The sequence below is a fragment of the Orcinus orca genome, chromosome 15 (genome assembly GCF_937001465.1).
Source record: "Orcinus orca chromosome 15, mOrcOrc1.1, whole genome shotgun sequence".
In the NCBI taxonomy this organism is placed as follows: domain Eukaryota; kingdom Metazoa; phylum Chordata; class Mammalia; order Artiodactyla; family Delphinidae; genus Orcinus; species Orcinus orca.
The window spans coordinates 77649559-77673107 of record NC_064573.1 but is presented as its reverse complement, the minus strand read 5'-3'; the positions used below and the strand labels follow the sequence as shown (position 1 = coordinate 77673107).

Below are 23549 nucleotides of genomic sequence, written 5' to 3'. Positions count from 1 at the left end.
CTAAGAAGAAGAGACCCCCTCCATTTCCTGGGTCTGACTGTGTGGCTCACGTCTGTTTCAGAAGTTGTGTTTTCTCTGCGTGAAAGCAACCAGCAATCCACTCCAAGACTTCTCAGCTCCACGGATTAGTAGTAATTAGATCCCTCATGCATCTTTCTTTCTCGCCTCCCCCATCCCCACGCTGGCAGGGTAATTTTTCTGTGAGTTAATGGTCCCCAGAATACAGCATGGAATTTAATCACTGCTCAGATATGCCATACGGCCCAATCCTACAGAAAAAATGCCGCGATAACACGCTTCTCCTTTTGCAAAGCACTTTAGTATCTGCTATCTCAAGCCCGGGGAACAAGGCGTTTTTGGCTCAGGAGTGCCCACTGCTTTGGGAAGATAAGGTAGGGCCTCCTTTTCCCAGCCTGGAGAGGCTGGGCAAGGTGACGAGGAGGAGCCTGGCACCCTGGTCCTGCCAGCCATCCTGTCGCCGGCTCCATCTTTATTATTAATTCATAAAACCAGAAGGTCAAGTGGGTGATTTCTGCCAGTGGTGGAAATCACCTTAAGCGTGAGGACAAAAAGGCCCTTTGTTGTCCCAACAGTGTGACCTTTGTGGACGGGCAGGCTGTCAGAAGTGGGCCTTCTGTTCTCAGCACAGCTCCCTGGGAGGTGAAAGGGAGCAGTTAGGTCTCAGGGCCCAGGTACCTCTGGGAGGGAGGGCGGGTGGCCAGGCAGGAGACAGCAGCACGGTTGGTGTGACTGAGTTATACAGCGATGGAAAGAGAAAGCGGGGGGGTGGGGGGCGCCCTTCCCAGCTCCTGAGCACCCATGCCAGGGTCTCAGTGATCAGAGAACCCCAGGTGAGCACCCAGCACTTCACAGGCCTTACCCACCTGGTAGTTCTCAGGAGTTCCCTTATCTTGTCCTCTCCTGTATCTCCAAGGCCTCAGCCAGAGTCCCATGTGGACACAGACTAGCCTTCCACCACCTTGACCTTTAGCAGCAGGTAGATGTGGGTTTGAATCACGACGCTGCTGTTTACTGTCTAAGCAAGAAACTTCGCCTCCCTGAGTCTTAGTTTCCTCATCTGTATGATGGGAATGTGTCCCAGGGCTGCTGTGAGGATTGAATGAGAATTTGAGTAAAGCTCTTCACACGTCATAAGTGTTCAATAGTTGTTGGCAGGTACAGATCGTTTCGATTGTAAACCTTTCAGAGGCTGGCCATATATCTCCTTTTTAAGGGTATTCTGTAACTTCCTTCAGTAATTCATATCACTTGTGACACACCTGCCATCTTTGACATGCGTCAAGTTTGTCATTTTCTTGATGTTGTGCTAATGATCAGGGACCTTAGCATGCTTTAATTTGTATCACTCTGTAGTATTTTTTCTTTAATTTAAAAACCTACATATTGGTTTTTGTTTTATGCAGACTCTATTAATTTTTGCAACCATTCTTCCTTACAGATTCAGGTTTTTTTTAATATTTATTTATTTTGGCTGTATGAGGTCTTAGTTGTGGCATGCAGGATCTTTGTTGCAGCATGCAGGATCCTTTTTTAGTTGGGGCGTGCGAGCTTCTTAGTTGTTGCATGCAAACTCTTAGTCACAGCATGCATACGGGATCTAGTTCCCCAACCAGGGATTGAACCCAGGCCCCCTGCCTTGGGAGCACAGAGTCCTACCCACTGGACCACCAGGGAAGTCCCCAAATTCAGTTTCTTCTTATGTAACACACCTTTCCATGGAGTTTGCAACAAGTCTCTGTGAGTTGTCAGCTTGGTCTGAAAATGTCTTTATTTGGCCAGGCTACAGGAATGATCATTTGGCTGGGTATAAAATTTGAGGTTGCTGCATGTTTTCTCTCAGCACTGAGTTGTTGGTCTCTTCTTGCTGTGGAAAAGTCATCTCTTTTGTCTGATTGATATTTCTTTGTAGAAATCTGCTTTTTCCCCTCTGTTTAAAAATATTTGTTGGTGGTGTTTTTTTTAGGTGCTTTGTGTAGGTGTGGATTTAATTTATCCTGCCTGGGAATGGTTTATGCTGTATTATTATAAATTGACTGATATCTTCCATAATGAAGATGTTACCTCTCCCCTTTCTCCTAATCTTTTTCCTCAGTAATTACTTTGGAAGGGGATGAACCGTGTCATTCTGTCCTGAATGCCTCTTTACTTTTCTTGCATATTTCCTATCTTTTTGTTGCTCTGTGCTGTATTTTGATTTGTTTCCTTAGGTCTGTCTTCCAATTCACTAATTCTCTCTTTAGCTATTACAGCTTTGCTGCCTTAACCCAACTTAGTTTTTTAAATTCCATAGACTTTAAAAAAAAACATTTTGTAAGTTCTATAAGGTTTTCAGATTCACTGCTTTTGTCATAGGGCACTGTTCTTATGTTATTCGTAATAATTTAAAGCTTACTGTATAGTTTCTGCTGTCTCATCTTCTTGGGGGTCCATTCCATTTATGAAGTGTGTCTGCTGATTATCCCATATGGTGGTCATTTGCTGTGTAGTTTGGGTTTTGATTCTGAGCTCATCGTTGGGCTGGCTCCCCCCCTGGTTTTCAGTCATCTCCAGATTCATGCTGAGGCCACACCAAGTAGAGATGGGCTTAGCTGAAGTACCTCTCCCATGAGAGTACCCTGTGCCCTGGGCTATAGAAGTACCTCACACAGTGCTTTGCATTTGTTGTTCTGGGTACCTTAGGGCTTTCGCTGGTCTGGAAACACTTTTTACGTTAATTCCTCAATTTGGCTTTCCTGTGCCACAGAGGTTTGGATTTTTCTCTTGTGAATGACACAGGCCTGGAGTTTTGATTCATCATAGAGTCCCCCTCCTTCCTCTGCACCCTGCCACCTCTTCTGCAGAGTCAACTTCCTTGTTGATTCTCTGGGCCAGCAGGGAACATTTTTCTGTCCCACCTTATATGGAGAGGCAGTCCTTTGTGCTCTAGCTTTTGATAGGAGTCTCACTTCTAACTCGTATGGACCCAAGGCCACTGCTGTCACTCAGTGGGCTAGAAGCCACACCTTTGCTGTGAGAGCCTGGAAATATTCTGGTACCCCTGGGCCACCTCACTTGCTGGGTCTGAGTCCCCTCCTTGCTTCTGGCACCTGGGGATTTCCCTTTCTTTCAAGCTTAGTGATGTCTTAAATTTTTTTTCTAATTTTGTCCAGTGCTTCACAGGTTCATAGTGGAATGCAAAGTCTGTGTTAGCTCCTTGTAGAAGGAACTGGAGTTTCTTTTTGTTTTTTTTTTGTTTTTTTAATATTTTTTGGCCATGCTGTGTGGCATGTGGGATCATAGTTCCCCAGTCAGGGGTCTACCCCACGCCCCCTGCTTTGGAAGCGTGGAGTCTTAACCACTGGACCACCAGGGAAGTCCTGATACTGGAGTTCTTTACCTAAATGTCCTACCATAATAAGCCCTCATGCTTTTGGTAAATCTGGAGCTGAAGATAGTTCTGGAAGAATGTGAAAACCAGTTTCCTAGAGACTCTGAAAAGTGCCCAAATCTCCGCTGATTAACTGTTGCTTTTCTCCCTTCCACGTCTTTAGTCTTTTTATTAAAATGGAGACATCTCTCTTTGTTTAGTGATGTAAATGGTATGTATTCATTGTCCCAGTCACTTCTTAGTTTTGGCAGACAGCACAGCAGATGGTCATGAGAACAGATCCTGGAGTCACAGACCTGGGTTCAAATCCCGGTTCTGCCACGTATATCCGTGTGACCTTCAGCGAGTGACTTACCCTCTCTGAGAGTCAGTTTCCATATCTGTAAAATGGGTGTGATAACCCCCAGGAGAGGCAGGCACTGTGACGAGGACTAAATAAGATCATGTGTGTCAAGTGTTTGGCTTAGTTCCTGCCTCTGAGTAAGTGCTGACACTTGGTGGTTATTATTACTGCTCTAAGGCAAATGGGAAAGAACAGAGGCTAGCCGTAGGAAGGTGAGCGCGGATGAGCAGAGCATGGTCTGTGCGCTTTTGAGTCATGCTCACCCACTCTGACAGCTTCCTGAGTTGTCTCGTTGCTCATGAGGGGAGAATGTTTTCTGAAATCATGTCCCTCCAGCCTGTCCCAGAGTCCCCTCCAGTCCTGAGATTTGGAGGATTCATTCTGTGCAGCAAACAAAACAAAAGGAAATATCCTAACAAGACCCTCGGTACCTAAAATAAATGCCGTCCTCAGGCCGGCATGGGCCTGGGGCAGCTCTTCCTGGGAACCCCTCAGCTTTTGCACTTACAAAGCGGGTTGACGTTTTCAAGCAAAGGGTTGAAAGCTGCCGGAGGAAGGCCAGCAATTAATCTTCTTGTCGTTGCTTCTGCTTTGGAATAGAATTGAGTTTGATAACTTCATTCTCAAGACCGAGGGCACCCAGGTGCATCTTTGGATTACTTTAAATTCCCAGCAGTGAGGTGTGGTCTGGCATGTGTACATGCCCGGCACATGGCTTCCAAGGGGCAGGCAGGTGGAGGAGAGGAACAGGGCATCCGGCACCGTGCAGCATCGTGTGGGTGCCAGGCGTGTGGGGGAGGGTCCCTTCCAGGCTGTGGAGGCCGGTCCCTCGCTCTCCCTGCGCAGGCCCCGGCTTAGTCATTGCTTGGGCTGTAATTCCAGGAGGGGCACAAGTTCTGTCTCCCCTGGGATCCTGGAGGCAGCTGAAGAGCCGCATAGGTACCATGAGATTATTGCTTTGGGGACATAATACTACCAAGGATGGCGGCTCCAGGATCTTACGCTCTTCCGGCCAGGTTCAGTGCTCAGTGTGTATATCATTTTTTTTTTCAATGGAGGCAAAATTCACATAACATGAAATTTACCATCGTAACCATTTTATTTTTATTATTTATTTATTTATTTTGGCCGCACCGTGCGGCTTGCAGGATCTTAGTTTCCCAACCAGGGATTGAACCTGGGCCCCCAACCGTGGAAGCGTGGAGTCCTAACCACTGGACCGACAGGGAAGCATACAATTCAGTGTCATTAAGCACATTCACGATGCTATGCCGCCATCGCCACTGTATTTCCCGACCATCTTCATCACCCCACAAAGAAGCTTCAGCAGTCACTCCAATCTCCCAACTCGTAGCCCCTGGCAACCACTAACCTACTTTCTGTCTCTATGGACTTGCTTCCTTTGGGAGATTCATATAAAAGGAAGCATACAGTAGTGGCCTTGCGTGTCTGGCTTCTTAATGTCATGTTTTCAAGGTTCATCCAGGTTGTATCAAGCGTCACTGCTTCATTCTGTCTCGTGGTGGAATAATGTTCCATTGGATGGAGATGCCGCATTTTGTTCATCTGTTCACAAGTAGATGGACATTTGGGTTCCGACGTTTTGACGATTATGCATGTTGTTTATGTGATTTGATTGTTTTTCGTGGTATGAACAGCCACGTGTAGGCAGTGCTATTATTATCTCTGAATTACGGAGGAGGAAGTTAACAGTCTTGGGGAGAAGGTTTAGTAAGACGAGAAGCTGGGGGTTGAACCTGCAGCTCTTGGAAGCGATGGGGTTAGCTCACCTTTCTGTCTGGCTGGGCGCATCTCTGTGTTGCAGGACCTCGGCCAATGCCTGGGTTGAGTACTGGCCAGTCTCTCGGGACACAGCCAGCAGGAGAGCTTTGGGGGTCCTGGAAGCCACCAAGCCCTTCCCAGTGATGCCACTTGGAGTCCCAGAGCCTGCATCCAGGCTGGCACTGCAGGGGGAAACGGAGGGAGGCAGGGTGGCTTTGGGGTGCCCCTGGAGAAAGCAGCCAGCATGCTCTCAACCACCCTCGCTTCTCTCAGCTGTGTCTTGAGCGCCCTTCCCTACCTCGGCTGCTCCAGCTGCCCGCCTCTCAGTGGGTACCCAGCCCCATCGTCTGCATCACCCTCCGTTCGGTTACCGGGCATGTGGGATGTTGTTCTGTGGCTTAGCATCCTCTGGAAACTCAGGGTGAAGTCTCAGTGCCTTAGTGTGACGTGTGCGCCCCCCACTCCTGTGCCCCTGTTCCTAGTCTGCCTCCCACCCGTGCTAAAGGGCTTGGAGCTCCCCGAGTTCTTCCCACTCTGCCTGCGCCAGCCCTCAGCCCCTGGGATCCCACTGGGCATCACCTCCCACCCCATCCCGGTGGACTGGAAGCCCTACTCCAACCTTGGTGCTCCTTGGCGAGCGGACACTGCACTTAGGACCCTGGATCCCAGCAAGGTGAGGGCTCTGCCTCTTGTGTCTGCATCCTTGGTATCTGGCAGGTGCCCAGCAAACCAGAGGCACTCAGTAAATATCTCTTAATGAGCGGTGGGGGCACCTGTCAGAGGGTTGAGCAGATACAGGTGTGCCACGGAGGAGTCCGTCAGGCCCTCACACCCCTGAGGGCAGCCCAGATCCTGGGAGGAAGAAGCAAGTGGTATTCTCTATGCCCCTCACCACCAGGCTCAAATAGTCCTGACCGCCCTGCAGCGGACGTGGGTAAATGGGGATCTTCGGTTTCCTCGCAAGTCATGTGAGGGAGGCTGGACCTCGTGGGAGATTTGGGGCCTGTTTCTCGGCGCCTAATCTCCTCCCGCCCTCCTTCCTGAGTGTTGTCTCTGACCCCTGGTCTGTACGACTCTCCTTCCCCAGTGACTCCTTGCTTAGCATACCAGGGCGGCAGCCTGACCGTTGGGGCCAGGGCCAGGCAGAGACCCCATATCCATTAGCACCCCACTCACGCACTTTCTGTGTCCGTAGATTTGCCTGTTCTGGGCATTTCACATCAGTGGAATCACACACTATGTGGCCTTTTGTGTCTGGTTTCTTTGCCTCAGCAGAATGTGTTCCAGGTTCATCCACGTCGTAGCAGGTGTCAGTTACTCCATCCTTTTTTATGGCCAAATAATATTCCATTGTATGGATAGAACACTTTTTTATTAAGTCAATTTTTAATCAAATATTGTTCTTTGTTTCCTTAAATATGTAGTTTTTAGTAAACAAGCAAACTGAATATGGGAGGAAAAAACTATTTGTGCTGCCGGCCTTTTTTCTTCTTCCAGTTTTACTGAGATATAATTGACATACAGCACTCTATAAGTTTAAGGTGTGCCGCATAATGATTTGACTTACATACATCACGAAGTGATGATCGCAATAAGTTTAGTGAACATCCATCATTTCATATAGATACAAAATTAAAGAAATAGAAAAAAACCTTTTTTTCTTGTGATGAGAACTCTTAGGATTTTCTCTCAGTAACTTTCATATATAACATACGGCAGTGTTAATTATATTTACCATGTACATTACACCCCTAGTACTTATTTTTTAAATTTAATTTTAAATTTCCATTGGAGTATAGTTGATTTACAATGTTGTGTTAGTTTCAGGTGTACAGCAAAGTGATTCAGTTATACATATACTTATATCCATTCTTTTTCAGATTCTTTTCCCATATAGGTTATTACAGAACACTGAGTAGAGTTCCCTGTGCTACACAGTAGGTCCTTGTTGATTATCGGTTTTAGATGTAGTAGTTTGTTTATGTTCATCCCTAACTCCTGATTTATCCCTCCCCTCCATCTTTCCCCTTTGGTAACCATAAGTTTGTTTTTGAAGTCTGTGAGTCTGTTTCTGTTTTGTAAGTAAGTCCATTTGTATCATTTTTTAAAATTCCACTTATAAGTGATATCATATGATACTTATCTTTCTCTTTCTGACTTACTTCACTCAGTATGACAATCTCTAGGTCCATCCATGTTGCTGCAAATGGCATTATTTCATTCTTTTTTATGGCTGAGCAATATTCCATTGTATATATGTACCCCATCTTCTTTATCCATACCTCTTTCGGTGGACATTTACGTTGCTTCCATGTCCTGGCTATTGTAAGAGTGCTTCAGTGAACATTGGGGTGCATGTATCTTTCAAATTAGTTTTCTCCAGATATATGCCCAGTAGTGGGATTGCTGGATCGTATGGTAGTACTACTTTCAGTTTTTTAAGGAACCTCCATACTGTTCTCCACAGTGGCTGTATGCATTTACATTTCCACCAACAGTGCAAGAGGATCCCCTTTTCTCCACACCCTCCCCAGCATTTGTTTGTAGACTTTTTTTTTTGAACATCTTTATTAGAGTATAATTGCTTTACAATGGTGTGTTAGTTTCTGCTTTATAGCAAAGTGAATCAGTTATACATATACATATGTTCCCATATCTCTTCCCTCTTGCGTCTTCCTCCCTCCCACCCTCCCTATCCCACCCCTCTAGGTGGTCACAAAGCACGGAGCTGATCTCCCTGGGCTATGCGGCTGCTTCCCACTAGCTATCTGTTTTACGTTTGGTAGTGTGTATATGTCCACGCCACTCTCTTACTTTGTCCCAGCTTACCCTTCCCCCTCCCCATATCCTCAAGTCCATTCTCTAGTGGGTCTGCATCTTTATTCCCATCTTGCCCCTAGGTTCTTCTGACTTTTTTTCCTTCTTTTTTTAGATTCCATATATATGTGTTAGCATACAGTATTTGTTTTTCTTTTTCTGACTTACTTCACTCTGTATGACAGACTCTAGGTCTATCCACCTCACTACAAATAACTCAGTTTTCGTTCCTTTTTATGGCTGAGTAATATTCCATTGTATATATGTGCCACATCTTCTTTATCCATTCATCTGTTGATGGACACTTAGGTTACTTCCATGTAAGAATGCTCACCATCATTAATCATTAGAGAAATGCAAATCCAAACTACAATGAGATATCATCTCACATGGTCAGAATGGTCATCATCAAAAAATCTACAAACAATAAATGCTGGAGAGGGTGTGGAGAAAAGGGAACCCTCTTGCACTGTTGGTGGGAATGTAAATTGATACAGCCACTATGGAGAACAGTATGGAAGTTCCTTCAAAAACTAAAAATAGAACTACCATACGACCCAGCCATCCCACTACTGGGCATCTACCCTGAGAAAACCATAATTCAAAAAGAGTCATGTACCAAGATGTTCATTGCAGCTCTGTTTGTCGACTTTTTGATGACGGCCATTCTGACCAGTATGAGGTGATACCTCATTGTAGTTTTGATTTGCATTTCTCTGATAATTAGTGATGTTGAGCGTCTTTTCATGTGCTCTTTGCCCATCTGTGTGTCTTCTTTGGAGAAATGTCTGTTTAGATCTTCCACCCGTTTTTTGACTGGGTTTTTTTTTGATATTGAGCTGCATGAGCTGCTTGCTTAATCCAGTCACCTGTTGATGGACATCTGGGTTGTTTCTACCTTTTGGCTGTTATGCATCGTAGTGCTGTGAACATTCATTTATGGGTTTTTCTGTGGGCGTATGTTTTCATTTATCTTGGTTATATACTTAGGAGCAGAATTTCTGGATTGTGTGGTAAATCTATGTTTAATTTATTGAGGAGTCACCAAACTCTTTTCCACAGCAGCTGCGCAATTTTCCATTCCCACCAGCAACGTCTGAGGGGTCCAGTTTCTCCACAGTGTCACCAGCACTAGGTATTTTCTGTTTTACTTTTCATTATAGCTGTTGAAGTTAAAATTTTTTTAATTTAAATAAGATGACACACGTAATCCCTATTAATTGCAGAAAAGTTAAAGGACAGGTAAGCAAAGATAAGGAGCTAGAGGAGGGAAATGTCCTGTCATTCTACCTTCTGGAACAATTTACTATTTTGTTGTGAACCTTTCCTAATTTTTCTTGTGCACACACTTGTATAACAATATGAACTTGGATGTAAATGAGATCTTTGTTGCCTGTTGGTTTTTCCATGTCATGATATTCCATGAACATTTTCCGATGTCCCACGATATTTTAAACATATTTTCTCAGGCCGTCTAGGATGCGCCAGGATTTATTTAACCCGTTTCCCGTGGCCCGGCATTGCCCCAATTTTTTACTGTTTGAAACAGGCAACGATGATTACTCTTATCTGTTTATCTTTGTACATATGTCTCGGTTACTCAGGATTCACTCCTAGGGATCAAGTTCCTGCTTCAGAGCGCGTGTACCAGGCACTCTCCAGCACAAATATAATGCAAGGTGGAATAATTCTAAATTTTCAACGAGCAATAGATGGAATGTAATTCCCGATTTTCTAGTAGCCACATTAAAAAAAAAAAAGTAAAGAAACAGGTGAAGTTAGTTTAATAATATATTTAACCCATTGTAACTAAAATATTATTTCAAATATAATTAATATAAAAATTATTAAGACAGTTTACGTTTTTTTCGTACTAGGTCTTTTAAAGCCAGTATTTTTTTTTTACACTTCAGCACATTTCAGTAGCCACATGTGGCTCTGTATTGGACAGTACAGGCGTATACTTTTTTGTTTAAACTTTTGATACAAAATGACAAGTCACTCCGCCCTGCCCCCCCCCCCCCCCCCCCCCGCAAAATTGGGCAGATTAAACTCCCACCAGCCCCATGGAAGGGTGTATATTTCCCTCAGGTTGAAATCTGATACCCAAAATAATGAGGTGAGATGCCAGGCTCAAGGTGTCTCTGCCTCTCGTTCCCATGGCAGCTGTGACCTCACAGGGGCCTGGAGAGAGGGCTCAGAGTGAGGAGCAGGGAAACTGGAAAAGCTTCCGTCCCGGGAACCCTTGAGGGGACAACAGACAGGGCCTTCCAGGGTGTGACATGGGCACCTGTGTATCAGGTGCTCACGGGACAGACCTTATAGGGGGCCCAGGGTCAGCCTGGGGGGCCGGAATTGAGGGCACAGGAGCTTAGCTGAGGGCTGAGCTCTTGGCTCTGAGGATTTGAGTGCCAAAAAGAGGGAACCAGAATTGGGGAGTTTGTCCTCCTAATTCCTCTGCTTTCAATCAAGCAGGACAGAAAGGTGCGTGTGTCACGTGTGCATGCACTTTGGATGCAATTAGCTGGAAACTCTTCGAGAAATCTGGTCTGAGACGGTTCATGGTTTACACAGTGCTTCCCGTCTGTGTGACCTTGGGCAGGTCTCAGTGTTCCCATCTCTAGGTTGGGGAGAAAACTGTGCCTACCTGATAGGATTGATTGAGAGTTCTGTGGGCCAAGGCTTGTCGAGAGTAAAGTCGAACACAGTGCCCAGGACACAGCTCGATGAATGCCTATTTTTAATTAATGCCTGTTGTTGTCATGATTATGCACTAACTTCTTTCTTAATGTCTTTATTGAGATATAACTCCCATCCCCTGCATTTCACCCATTTAAAGTGTCCACAGTGGAGGGCTTCCCTGGTGGCGCAGTGGTTGAGAGTCCGCCCGCCGATGCAGGGGACACGGGTTCGTGCCCCGGTCCGGGAGGATCCCACATGCCGCGGAGCGGCTCGGCCCGTGAGCCATGGCCGCTGAGCCTGCACGTCCGGAGCCTGTGCTCTGCAATGGGAGAGGCCACAACAGTGAGAGGCCCATGTACCTCAAAAAATTAAAAAAAATAAAGTGTCCTCAGTTTGTAGTATAATCATAGGGTTGTGTAACAGTCTAATTTTGGAACATTTTCATCCCCGTCAAAGAAACTCCTTTGCTATTAGCAGTGATTCCCTCTCTCTTTCCACAGCCCCAGGCAACCACTGGTCTACTTTCTGTCTCTATGGCTCTGCCTCTCTGAGTGTTTCGTATAAATGGAAACCTGCCAGGCGTGCCTTTATGACGGGCCTCTCTCACTTATTTTTCATGGAGGTGGTTTAGGAGCGTGTGGTTGGTGTTAATTTCTGATCATTATTTCGCAACACATCAGTGTATTTTTTTAAAAATTACTGAAATATAATTGATTTACAATGTGTTAGTTTCAGGTATATAGCAAAATGACTCAGTTATACATATATATATTCTTTTTTAGATTCTTTTCCATTATAGGTCATTATAAGATATTGAGTATAGTTCTCTGCTATACAGTAGCACCTTGTTGTTCATCTATTTTATATATAGTAGTGTGTGTATGTTAATCCCAAACGCCTCATTTATCCCTCCCTCCCCCCTTTCCCCTTTGGTAAACATAAGTTTGTTTTCTATGTCTGTAAGTCTATTTCTGCTTTGTAAATAAGTTCATTTGTATCATTTTTTAAGATTCCACATATAAGCAATATCATATGATAATTTGTCTTTCTCCGACTTACTTCACTTAGTATGGTGATCTCTAGGTCCGTCCATTGTTGCTGCAAATGGCATCAGTGTAAGTTTTTTTGATTTGTGAGTTAGAGCTGAGAACTCTAATTGGCCAGTGTCATCTGATCACCTAAAGCGAGGCAGTGTGGGGTGTCAGTTAGAAAGAAAACCTAAACTAAACCACACATGTTCTGCCAGACAAACTAAGTTAAAATCCTGGGTCTGCCTCTTTGAAGTTTAGTGACCTTGAGCAGGTTACTGATCTGTGTGTCTATAAAATGGGAATCGTCTGTCTTTTGGTCATTGGGTCATGGAGATGATTAAATAAGCACACACGTGCCCAGGATGCAGTACTTGCCAATGATTCACCACTAACAATATTTTTGAGATCCCTTGGCTGTCCCACATGGGACCATATTGGGTGCTTAAAATATTCATTACATGACTAATAAATATATATTGTATAAGAGACGGTTTGGAAAATATAGATGAATCAAAGCAAAACAAACATAGTCTTTAATCCCAGCATTGAGAGATAATTGCTATTATTATTTGGGGAAAACAGGTTGATTTTCTTTCCTTACTTATATACATTTGTATATATTTAGATGTTTTCCCAATGGGCGTTCGTGCTGTTTTCATAGCAGTTGTTTTTAGACAACATTATGTTGGATGTATGTTCACATTCAGTACACAACTGTCACTTTTAAACACAGCATCTTTTTTAAAAAATTGGCTGAACCTACCGTAAAGTATTTAACTGATCTGCTTTTGGTGGGCCCTGAGGTTGAGTCGTTTTTACACTGTTGTAGAGAATGTAACGGTGAACAGTTATGTACTCATCTTGTTGTACCCGTTGGATTTATTCTTTCAGGATAAATCCCCGCCGAGTAGAATTGCTGAGCTTCTTAAGTAAATGTTTTATTGCGATATCATAAAGATACAGAAGAGTGCATCACTGGGGAGCATGCAGATCCCAAAACTTTCTGAGAACACATCTGTGTAACCTGCAGCTGGATCAAGAATTAAACGCTTCCAGTTCCCAGAAACCCTCTCAAGCCCCATTCAAATGACTGCCCCATCAAGGGCAACTTCTGTCCTAACTTTTTAAAAAATTAAGACGTTATTATGAGCCATTTTAGGTTAACAGCAAAATTCAGGGGAAGGTACAGAGATTACTCATGGCCCCCTGCCCCCCACCCCACGCACAGCCTCGCCCACTGTCAGCATCCCCCACCAGAGAGGACATTTGTTACAATTGATGGACCTCCATTGATACATCATCACCCAGAGTCCACGGTTTACATGAGGGTTCCCTCTTGGCGTCCTACATCCTGTGGGTTTGGACAAATGTATAATGACGTGTATCCGTAATTATAGTATCATACAGAGCAGGTTCACTGCCTTAAAAATTCTCTATGCTTCGCCAACTCATCGCTCCCCTGGTAACCACTGACCTCGTTGCCGTCTCGGTAGTTTTGCCTCTTCCAGAATGTCATGTAGTTGGAATCGTACCGTATGTAGCCTTCCTATCCTGCCTTAACACTGCAGATGAGTGTTGCCCGTTTTTGAGCTTTATGTAAATGGAGTCATAAAGTAGGTACTCTTCCATGTCTGGCTTCTTCCGCTTGTTGTTATGTTTTGGAACTCACCCAAGTTATTGTCCATACTGTTTGTTCATTTTCACTGCTGTATCCTATTCCATTACTTGCATATACCACACACTTTACTCTGCCATTGCAGGGCATTTAGATAATTTCCAGTTTAGGGCTCTTCAGATCGTACTGCCATGAAATCCTTCTACACATCTTCTGATGTGTGCAAATATGCATTTCTGTTGGGTATGTACTTAATTTAAGAGTGGAATGGCCAGACCATGGAATACACGAATGTCCGTGCTAACATACATATGATGTAAATGGCTGTATTTTCCTCCAGAAAGGTGATAACTGTCCCCAAGGGTTACCTGACCTTTCCGAGTGTCAGTTTCTACATCTGTAACATGGGATGCAGCCTCCTGCCAGGGCGTCATGAGGAACAGATGAGCTAACGTGTGGAGATGAGCCCCGTTCCCCCAGCACATAGCAGGCCTTCGGGATGGGTTGGTCATTGTAAAGAGTATTTTCTAGCCAACAACAGCTTCTAGAAAGGCTTGAGAATTCTGAGTTGCATATTCTTTTTTATTTCGAATATTTATTTATTTATTTACTTTGGCTGCACCGGGTCTTAGTTGCTGCACACGGGATCTTCATTGCGGTATGCGGGATCTTTTTTTTTTTTAGTTGCTGGCATGCGGGATCTTTTAGTTGTGGCATGCGGATTTCTTAGTTGCGGCGTACACGCGGGATCTAGTTCCCAGACCAGGGATCGAACCCAGGCCCCCTGCATTCGTAGCATGGAGTCTTACCCACTGGACCACCAGGGAAGTCCCCTGAGTTGCAGATTCTTGAAGAGATCACAGCTCGAGCCTGAGGCTAAAAAAAACATGAAGTAAAGTAAGGTGACCAGTTGGCCCCAGAAATTAGCTACCTCTGGAACAGGAAGAGAAAAGATGCTTAAGGGATGAGAAATGCCAAGAGTCTGGTGCGGGGAGAGAGCCCTTCCCCAGCCCAGCCACCATTTCGGAAAGTTTTTTTAAATTTATTTATTTTATGCTCCTTTTTTTTTTTTTTTTTTGGGCGCATTGGGTCTTCGTTGCTGCACGCAGACTTTCTCTAGTTGTGGTGAGCGGGGGCTACTCTGCATTGCAGTGTGCAGGCTTCTCATTGCGGTGGCTTCTCGTTGCGGAGCATGGGCCTTAACCATGCGGGCTTCAGTAGTTGTGGCTCGCGGGCTGTAGAGTGCAGGCTCAGTAGTTGTGACGCACGGGCTTAGTTGCTCTGCAGCATGTGTGATCTTCCCCGACCAGGGCTCGAACCTGTGCCCCCTGCATTGGCAGGCGGATTCTTAACCACTGTGCTACCAGGGAAGCCCCATTTCAGAAAGTTTTGCCGGAACTGTCCATAGTCCCCAGGCACCAGGCCTAAGGGCCTCAAACACTAGGATATTCTGGGAAAAGAGGTGATGTTGTGTAGCGGTTAAGGGTGGGCTGTGCAGCTGGGGAGGTTTGAGGTTGAATCCCAGTTCCACCGATCACAGTTGTGTGATCATAGCACCCTCTGAGCTGCACTTTTCCAATGATACAACAGAGGGAAAAAGTATCTATTCACAGGGTTGTTTTGAGGAGGAAGTGAGAAGGTACACATAAGGGTTTAATATTGTGCGTTTCATAAAATAAGCACCGACACGTGGGTGGAAGCCTTCCAAAGCTTGGAACCCACCAGGCCCAGTCTTAGCCGTGGAATAAACAGGGTCTACCCACCAAAAATGGTAAAAAAAAAAAAAAACTGTATGTAGGTTTTCTAAAACAATTGGGGGTGGGGAGAGGGGGGAATTGGATGACGGCAGTCAGAGGGTATGATCTTGCACTTATAAGATAAATCAGTACTGGGGATGTGATGTACCACATGATAAATAGAACGAACGTTGCTGTATGTTATACATGAAAGTTGTTAGGAAAGTAAATCCTAACAGTTCTCATCACATGGAAAAAAATAGTTTTTTTTTATTAACTTTTATTGGAGTACAGTTGATTTCCAATGTTGTGTTCATTTCAGGTGTACAGCAAAGAGATTCAGTTATGCATATACATATTTTCATTCGTTTTCAGATCCTTTTCTCATATAGGTTATCACAGAGTATTGAGTAGAGTTCCCTGAGCTGTATAGTAGGTCCTTGTTTGTTATCTATCTTATATACAGTAGGGTGTGTGTGTCAATCCCAAACTCCTGATTTATCCCTCCCCCCAGCTTTTCCCCCTTGGTAACCATAAGTTTGTTTTTGATATCTGTAAGTCTGTTTCCGTTTTGTAAATAAGTTCATTTGTATCATTTTTTAAAATTAGATTCCACATATGAATATTTGTCTTTGTCTGACTTCACTTAGTATAATTTCTAGTTGCATCCACGTTGCTGCAAATGGCATGATTTTCTTCTTTTTTATGGCTAAGTACTATTCCATTGTATACATGTACCACATCTTCTTTATCCATTCCTCTGTCAGTGGACATTTAGGTTGCTTCCGTGTCCTGGCTATTGTAATAGCGCTGCAGTGAACATTGAGGTGCATGTATCTTTTTAAATTATAGTTTTCTCCAGATATGCGCCCAGGAGTAGGATTGCTAGATCATATGGTAGTTCTGTTTTTAGCTTTTTAAGGAACCTCCATACTGTTCTCTATAGCGGCTGTACCAATTTACATTCCCACCAACAGTGTAGGAGAGTTCCCTTTTCTCCACACCCTCTCCAGCATTTATTGTTTGTAGACTTTTTGATGATGGCCATTCTGACTGGTGTGAGGTGATACCTCGCTGTAGTTTTGATTTGCATTTCTCTGATAATTAGTGATGTCAAGCATGTTTTCATGTGCTTTAGGCTATCTTTATGACTTTTTTGGAGAAATGTCTACTTAGATCTTCTGCCCTTTTTTTGATTGGGTTGTTTTTTGATATAAGAGCTGCATGAGCTGTTTGTATATTTTGGAGATTAATCAATCCCTTGTTGATTGCTTCGTTTGCAAACATTTTCTGCCATTCTGTGGGTTGTCTTTTTGTTTTGTTTATGGTTTTCTTTGCTGTGCACAAGCTTTTAAGTTTAATTTGGTCTCATTTGTTTATTTTTGGTTTTATTTTCATTACTCTAGGAGGTGAATCAAAGAAGTTATTGCTGCAATTTATGTCAGAGAGTGTTCTGCCTATGTTTTCCTCTAAGAGTTTTATAGTGTCTGGCCTTACATTTAGGTCATTAATCCATTTTTTAAAATTTATTTATGGCTGCGTTGGGTCTTCGTTGCTGTGCGCAGGCTTTCTCTAGTTGCGGCAAGCAGGGGCTACTCTTTGTTGTGGGGCACGGGCTTCTCATTGCAGTGGCTTCTCTTGTTGCGGAGCACGGGCTCTAGGCACGCAAGCTCAGTAGTTGTGGCTCGCGGGCTCTAGAGCGCAGGCTCAGTAGTTGTGGCGCACGGGCTTAGTTGCTCCACAGCATGTGGGATCTTCCCAGACCAGGGCTCAAATCCGCATTGGCAGGCAGATTCTTAACCACTGCACCACCAGCGTAGTCCCCATTAATCCATTTTGTTTATTTTTGTGTATGATGTTAGTGTTCTAATTTCATTCTTCTACATGTAGCTGTCCAGTTTTCCCCAGCACCACTTATTGAAGAGACTGTCTTTTCTCCATTGTATATTCTTGCCTCCTTTGTCATAGATTCATTGACCATAGCTTTGTGGGTTTATTTCTGGGCTTTCTATCCTGTTCCATTGATCTATATTTCTGTTTTTGTGCCAGTACCATACTGCTTCAATTACTGTAGCTTTGTAGTATAGTCTGAAGTCAGGGAGCCTGATTCCTCCAGCTCCATTTTTCTTTCTCAGGATTGCTTTGGCTATTTGGGGTCTTTTGTATTTCCATACAAATTTAAAAAATTTTTTTGTTCTAGTTCTGTGAAAAACGCCATTGGTAACTTGATAGGGATTGCATTGAATCTGTAGATTGCCTTGGGTAGCATAGTCTTTTTGACAGTATTGATTCTTCCAGTTCAGTAACGTGGTATATGTCTCCATCTGTTTGTGTCTTTTATTTCTTTCATCATATCTTATAGTTTCCTAAGTACAAGTCTTTTGCCTCCTTAGGTAGGTTTATTCCTAGGTGTTTTATTCTTTTTGCTGCGATGGTAAATGAGATTATTTCCTTGATTTCTCTTTCTGATCTTTCATTGTTAGTGTATAGGAATGAAGAGATTTCTGTGTTTTAATTTTGTATCCTACAACTTTACTGAATTCATTGATGAGCTCTAGTAGTCTCCTGGTAGCATCTTTAGGATTTTCTGTGTATAGTGTCATGTCATCTGCAAACAGTGACAGTTTTACTTCTTTTCCAATTTGGGTTCCTTTTGTTTCTTCTTCTTCTCTGTTTGCCATGGCTAGAATTTCCAAAACTGTGTTGCATATAAGTGGTGACATTGGACATCCTTGTCTTGTTCCTGATCTTAGAGGGAATATTTTCAGCTTTTCACCATTGAGAATGATGTTAGCTGTGGGTTTGTCATATGTGACCTTTATTATTTTGAGGTAAGTTCTCTCTATACTCACTTTCTGGAGAGTTTTTATCATAAATGGGTGTTGAATTTTGTCAAAAGCTTTTCCTGAATCTGTTGAGATGATTATATGGTTTCTTTTCTTCAGTTTGTTACTGTGGTTTATCACACCGATTGATTTGCAGATATTGAAGAATCCTTGCATCCCTGGGATAAATCCCACTTGATCATGGTGTATGATCCTTTTAATGTGTTGTTGGATTTGGTTTGCTAATATTTTGTTTAGGATTTTTGCATCTATGTTGATCAGTTTTATTGGTCTGTAATTTTCTTTTTTTGTGTGGTATCTTTGTCTGGTTTTCGTATCAGGGTGATGGTGGCCTCATAGAATGAGTTTGAAAGTGTTCCTTCCTCTGCAATTTTTGGAAGAGTTTAAGAAGGATGGGTGTTAATAACTCTTCTCTAAATGTTCAATAGAATTCACCTGTGAAGCCATCTGGTCCTGGACTTTTGTTTGTTGGAAGTTTTTTAATCACTGTTTCAATTTCAGTACTTGTAATTGGTGTTCATATTTTCTATTTCTTCCTGGTTCAGTCTTGGAAGGTTGTACCTTTCTAAGAATTTGTCCATTTCTCCTGGGTTCTCCATTTTATTGACGTATCGTTGTTTGAAGTAGTCTCTTATGATCCTTTCTATTTCTGTGGTGTCTGTTTAACTTCTCCTTTTTTCATTTCGAATTTGATTGATTCGAGTCCTCTCCCTTTTTTACTTGATGAGTCTGGCTAAAGGTTTATTAATTCTGTTTATCTTTACAAAGAACCAGCTTTTAGTTTCATTGATCTTTTCTGTTGTTTTCTTCGTCTCTATTTCATTTTTTTCTGCTCTGATCATTATGATTTCTTTCATTCTACTAACATTGGGTTCTGTTTGTTCTTCTTTCTCTTGTTGCTTTAGGTATAAGGTTAGGTTGTTTATTTGAGATTTTTCTTGCTTCCTGAGGTAAGATTGTATAGCTATAAACTTCCCTCTTAGAACTGCTTTTGCTGCATCCCATACGTTTTGGATCATTGTGTTTTCATTGTCATTTGCCTCTAGGTATTTTTTTTGGTTCCTCTGATTTCTTCAGTGATTTATTAAATTTTGCATATGAGATGATGGACATTCACTAAACTTACTGTGGTCATCGTTTCACGGTGTATGTGACTCAAATCATTATGCGGTACACCTTAAACTTATACAGTGCTGTACATCAATTGTATCTCAATCAAACTGGAAGGAAGAAAATGAAACAATTGAGGTTATCTAAATACATTGCCCACAACAGCAATGATCAAAATTCTATTTCTTTTCCTTCCACTTCTCTTGCTTTACCAGATTCTCTGTACACTTCTTACTACGGGTCTCCCAAATCACTTCCGGCACCAGCCTGAACCACTTTCCCCCTTCCCTCCTCCTCTGTCTCTTTTAATGTGACATAGGAAGCCCCTTTTTCAGTGGGGAAAATGCCCATCTCCAGGAGTGGGAGGGGAGGAAGTCAGACAAGCAGGTACCATCTCTTTAATGAGCTGAGGAAAGAGAGGGTGACCTGGTTCACGTTTGTCCTGTCCCACGAGCTGTTATTAGTAGTAATTGTCTTATTGCTAAAGGGGCAGAGCTAATAATAATAACCCCAGAGCTGTGTTACCAGGAGGAATGGCAAACCCGTTCTCTGCTTCTTCATCCTGAGCTTCGTTTTGCCTTGGTAGGAGATGGCAAGAGGATGAATGGAACAGGAGGGTGAGGGTGAGACTCCAGCCTCCCTCCCATAGCCCCGAGTTCAAAGGTCAATGATGCCTTTCTCACTTCCTTTTTTTCTTTTTTTCTCCTACTTCTTAGTCTCGTCTGACCAGATCGAGCAGCTCCACCGGAGATTTAAGCACCTGAGTGGAGACCAGCCCACCATTCGGTAAGATCAGCAGCTGGGTTTGGGTGTCGGACAGGGTCGTGACCTTCAGGGATGTCCCTTTCCATTTATCTCTTCCCCTGAGTGCTGGCTGGCTCTCCCAGAGCCCCCGGGTAGCCCCATTTCCTGAGACAAAGCTGCAGTTGTCGTAATGCTTTTGGTTCCTTCTAGACAGGATGTCCTCAGCCGGGAGGAAAAGAATCTCATCTGTTTCTATTGGGATAAGAAAATTATAACTGGAGTGAAAACAAGGGGTTGGGGACGAAGAGCTGGTCAGCCACCCCTACCTCACCTTGCCTTCCCTGGAGCCCCAGACACACATGACGGGCCTGTTGAGTGCCAGGATCACTCCCAGCGCTGGGCACCCCAAAGATGATCAGTTGTGGTGCGGCTCAGTTCAGGGGCTTGAATGCTGTCACGAGGCCCCGGCTGTTGACCCCGCTTCCTCTGGTTGGTAGTTCCAGCCTCAGATTTCTGTCAGGGAAAATCACCATTTCACATTGCGTTATTTAACGTGAATCTTGTAGAAGCTGGTGGGTTACCTTTCTGTGAGGAGGAACGCCTTGGACTGTTTGCCGCCTTCTACGAGAGTGTGTTCAGTCTTAGGTGGTGGTTGTTATTTAGAACTAAGTTAGTGAGAAGTCCGAGTCAATGAGTCGAGCACAAAGGTGATGAGGAAGCTTCGAGTTGAACTAAAGCAAGCAGTTTCCAATGTAAAATGAGTACTGTTCTACCACAAACTTTCTAACAGATGTAGTTTCCTAAAATAGACATTCAGAGTCTCAAGGTTACAGTCTTGGAACTTTAAAATAAACCTTTAAATAGTCCAGGGAAGCATGTTTTTTTTCTTAGTAAATGGACTTAAAATTTAACCAAATTTTTATGGAAAGCAACATGTAAAAACTATCCACTTTCTCTCATCTGTCTAAACAAAGGCATGTTAATCCAGTGCGTTATATTCTCAGAGCATCCGTTTCCAAAGCTCAGAGTCTGGTGGGCTCAAGGTTCTGATGGCCTCTGGTCTCAATTTGATTATATCCAGGGCGGGAGTAAATTAAATCAGGACTGACTTCTTGAATTCTACACATCTCACTCACTCAGCCCAGTGAAGAGCCCAGCAAAAGTTCCTCTGGCTTCTCATTGGCTCTGATGGGGTCACATGCCCAGCGCTGAGCCAATCACCATAGCCAGGGGTTGGAAATGCAAATTGTTTTTTTCCCAGAGCTGTGAGTGAGCAGGGCTGGGTCTTCTGCCAAGGGCAGGGGTGGAGGGTGGAGTGATTTCCAAGGGCTTCCTTGGACCAGGGGCTGAGGAATGGGTGCAGGTCTCAGGGGAGGTGACACATGTGCACCTGGATTTTGGAACATGGAGGTGTCAGGGGCAGCCTTCATTCCTTTAGAAGTTCATGGGCACATGCTCTGTGCCAGGTGGGCAATATCTGTACTGGCTGGCGGGACCACCATGCAGCTCACAATTGGGGGGGGGGTGAAGGCGGGGCCCCCTTCCTCAAGATAATTTTCCACCAAGCTGTGCCCCCAGCCCTATCATAAGCTGCCTTGGGCTTCTCTTTATTATGGGTCTGGGGTCCGTGGGTCTTGGCTTGGTGAGAGGTCTCAGGTTCAAATTCCACATGTGTTTTCAGACTTGGGGGAAGCAGAGGCAAAACCCAGACTTGGGAAACATACCATATTTGGATCATCCATGTCCCTGGCTGCGTGACTTTGGGTTAATTGTTCTGTTTCTCTGAGCCTGTCTCCTCCGTAAAGTGAATGTGGTCATTTGGGATTTGATTTAAGCATTAAAGATGAGCACATGCAGGATGCTTCTGCTCCGAGCTGGGTTCCTTGGCATTTGGCAAACAGGACTGTCATCATTCGACCGTTGGTGAGGTCATGAGGACCCACCTTGAGATGTCCAAGCAGTGGCCGTTGATTATCAGGCTGGAGTGGAGGTGGGGAGCAGAGGTGCTGTGTGAGCAGGAGGTGGCAGTGCTGGTGGAGGCCCCTCCCACTTTGAGATTCCAGCATCCGAGCCCTGACTGTGTCACCCAGCGGCCCCTCATGGGCTTTTGCAAGGATGTACTGAAACGTTGAGCTCTACACTGTTTTTTTTTTTTTTTTTTAATGTTATTGAAGTATAGCTGATTTACAATGTTCTGTTAATTTCTGCTGTACAGCAAAGTGATTCAGCTGTACATATATATATTCTTTTCATTATGGTTTATTACAGGGTATTGAATATAGTTCCCTGTGCTATACAGTAGGACCTTGTTGTTTATCCATTATTTTTTTAATTGAAGTATAGTTGGTTTACAAAGTTGTGTTAATTTCTGCTGTATGGCAAAGTGACCCAATTATACACATATATACAGACTTTTTTTTTAAGTTATTTTCTGATCTTTTTAAAATTTTATTTTATTATTTGGTTGCACAGGAGGGATCCATAGTTGCGGCCCACGGGCTCCTTAGCTGTGGCATGCGAACTCCTAGTTGCAGCATATATGTGGGATCTAGTTCCCTGACCGGGATCAGACCTGGGCCCCCTGCATTGGGATGGTGGAGTCTTAACCACTGCGCCACCAGGGAAGTCCCTACATTCTTTTTCATATTCTTTTCCATTATGGTTTATCTAGGAGATTGGATATAGTTCCCTGTGCTATACAGTAGGATCTTGTTGTTTATCTATCCTGTATATACTAGTTTGCATCTGCTAACCCCAAACTCCCAATCCTTCCCTCTCCCTCGGCAACCACAAGTCTGTTCTCTATGTCTGTGAGTCAGTTTCTGTTTTGTAGATAGGTTCATTTGTGTCATATTTTAGATTCCACATATAAGTGATATCGTATGGTATTTGTCTTTCTCTTTCTGACTGACTTCACTTAGTATGGTAATCTCTAGGTCCATCCATGTTGCTGCAAATGGAATCATTTCATTCTTTTATATGGCTGAGTAATATCCCAGTGTATATATGTACCACATCTTCTTTATCCATTCATCTGTTGATGGACATTTAGGTTGTTTCCATGTCTTGGCTATTGTGAACAGTGCTGCTATAACATAGGGGTGTATGTATCTTTTTGAATTATAGTTCTGTCCAGGTACATGCCCAGTAGTGGGATTGCTGGATCATATTGTAATTCTGTTTTTAGTTTTCTAAGAAACCTCCATACTGTTTTCCATGGTGGCTGCACCAACGTACATTCCTGCCAACAGTGTAGGAGGGTTCCCTTTTCTCCACACCCTCTCCAGCATTTGTTGTTTGTATATTTTCTGAGGATGCCCATTCTAACTGGTGTGAGGTGATACCTCATTGTACTTTTGATTTGCATTCTCTAATAATTAGTGATGTTGAGCAGCTTTTCATGTAACTACTAGCCATGTGTATGTCTTCTTTGGAGAAATGTCTATTTAGGTCTT

At 43.7% G+C, this 23549-nt stretch overlaps 1 protein-coding gene across 2 annotated transcripts in view; it reads left to right on the top strand.

Moving 5' to 3' along the window:
* TESC (tescalcin) overlaps nucleotides 1-23549 on the top strand; it is a 62915-nt gene that overhangs the window by 6871 nt on the left and 32495 nt on the right. For both annotated transcript variants that reach the window (XM_049697626.1, XM_004281473.4), the window contains exon 2: nucleotides 20067-20136. In XM_049697626.1, coding sequence (XP_049553583.1) covers nucleotides 20067-20136 — 70 coding nt within the window. The remainder of the gene's footprint in view (nucleotides 1-20066; nucleotides 20137-23549) is intronic.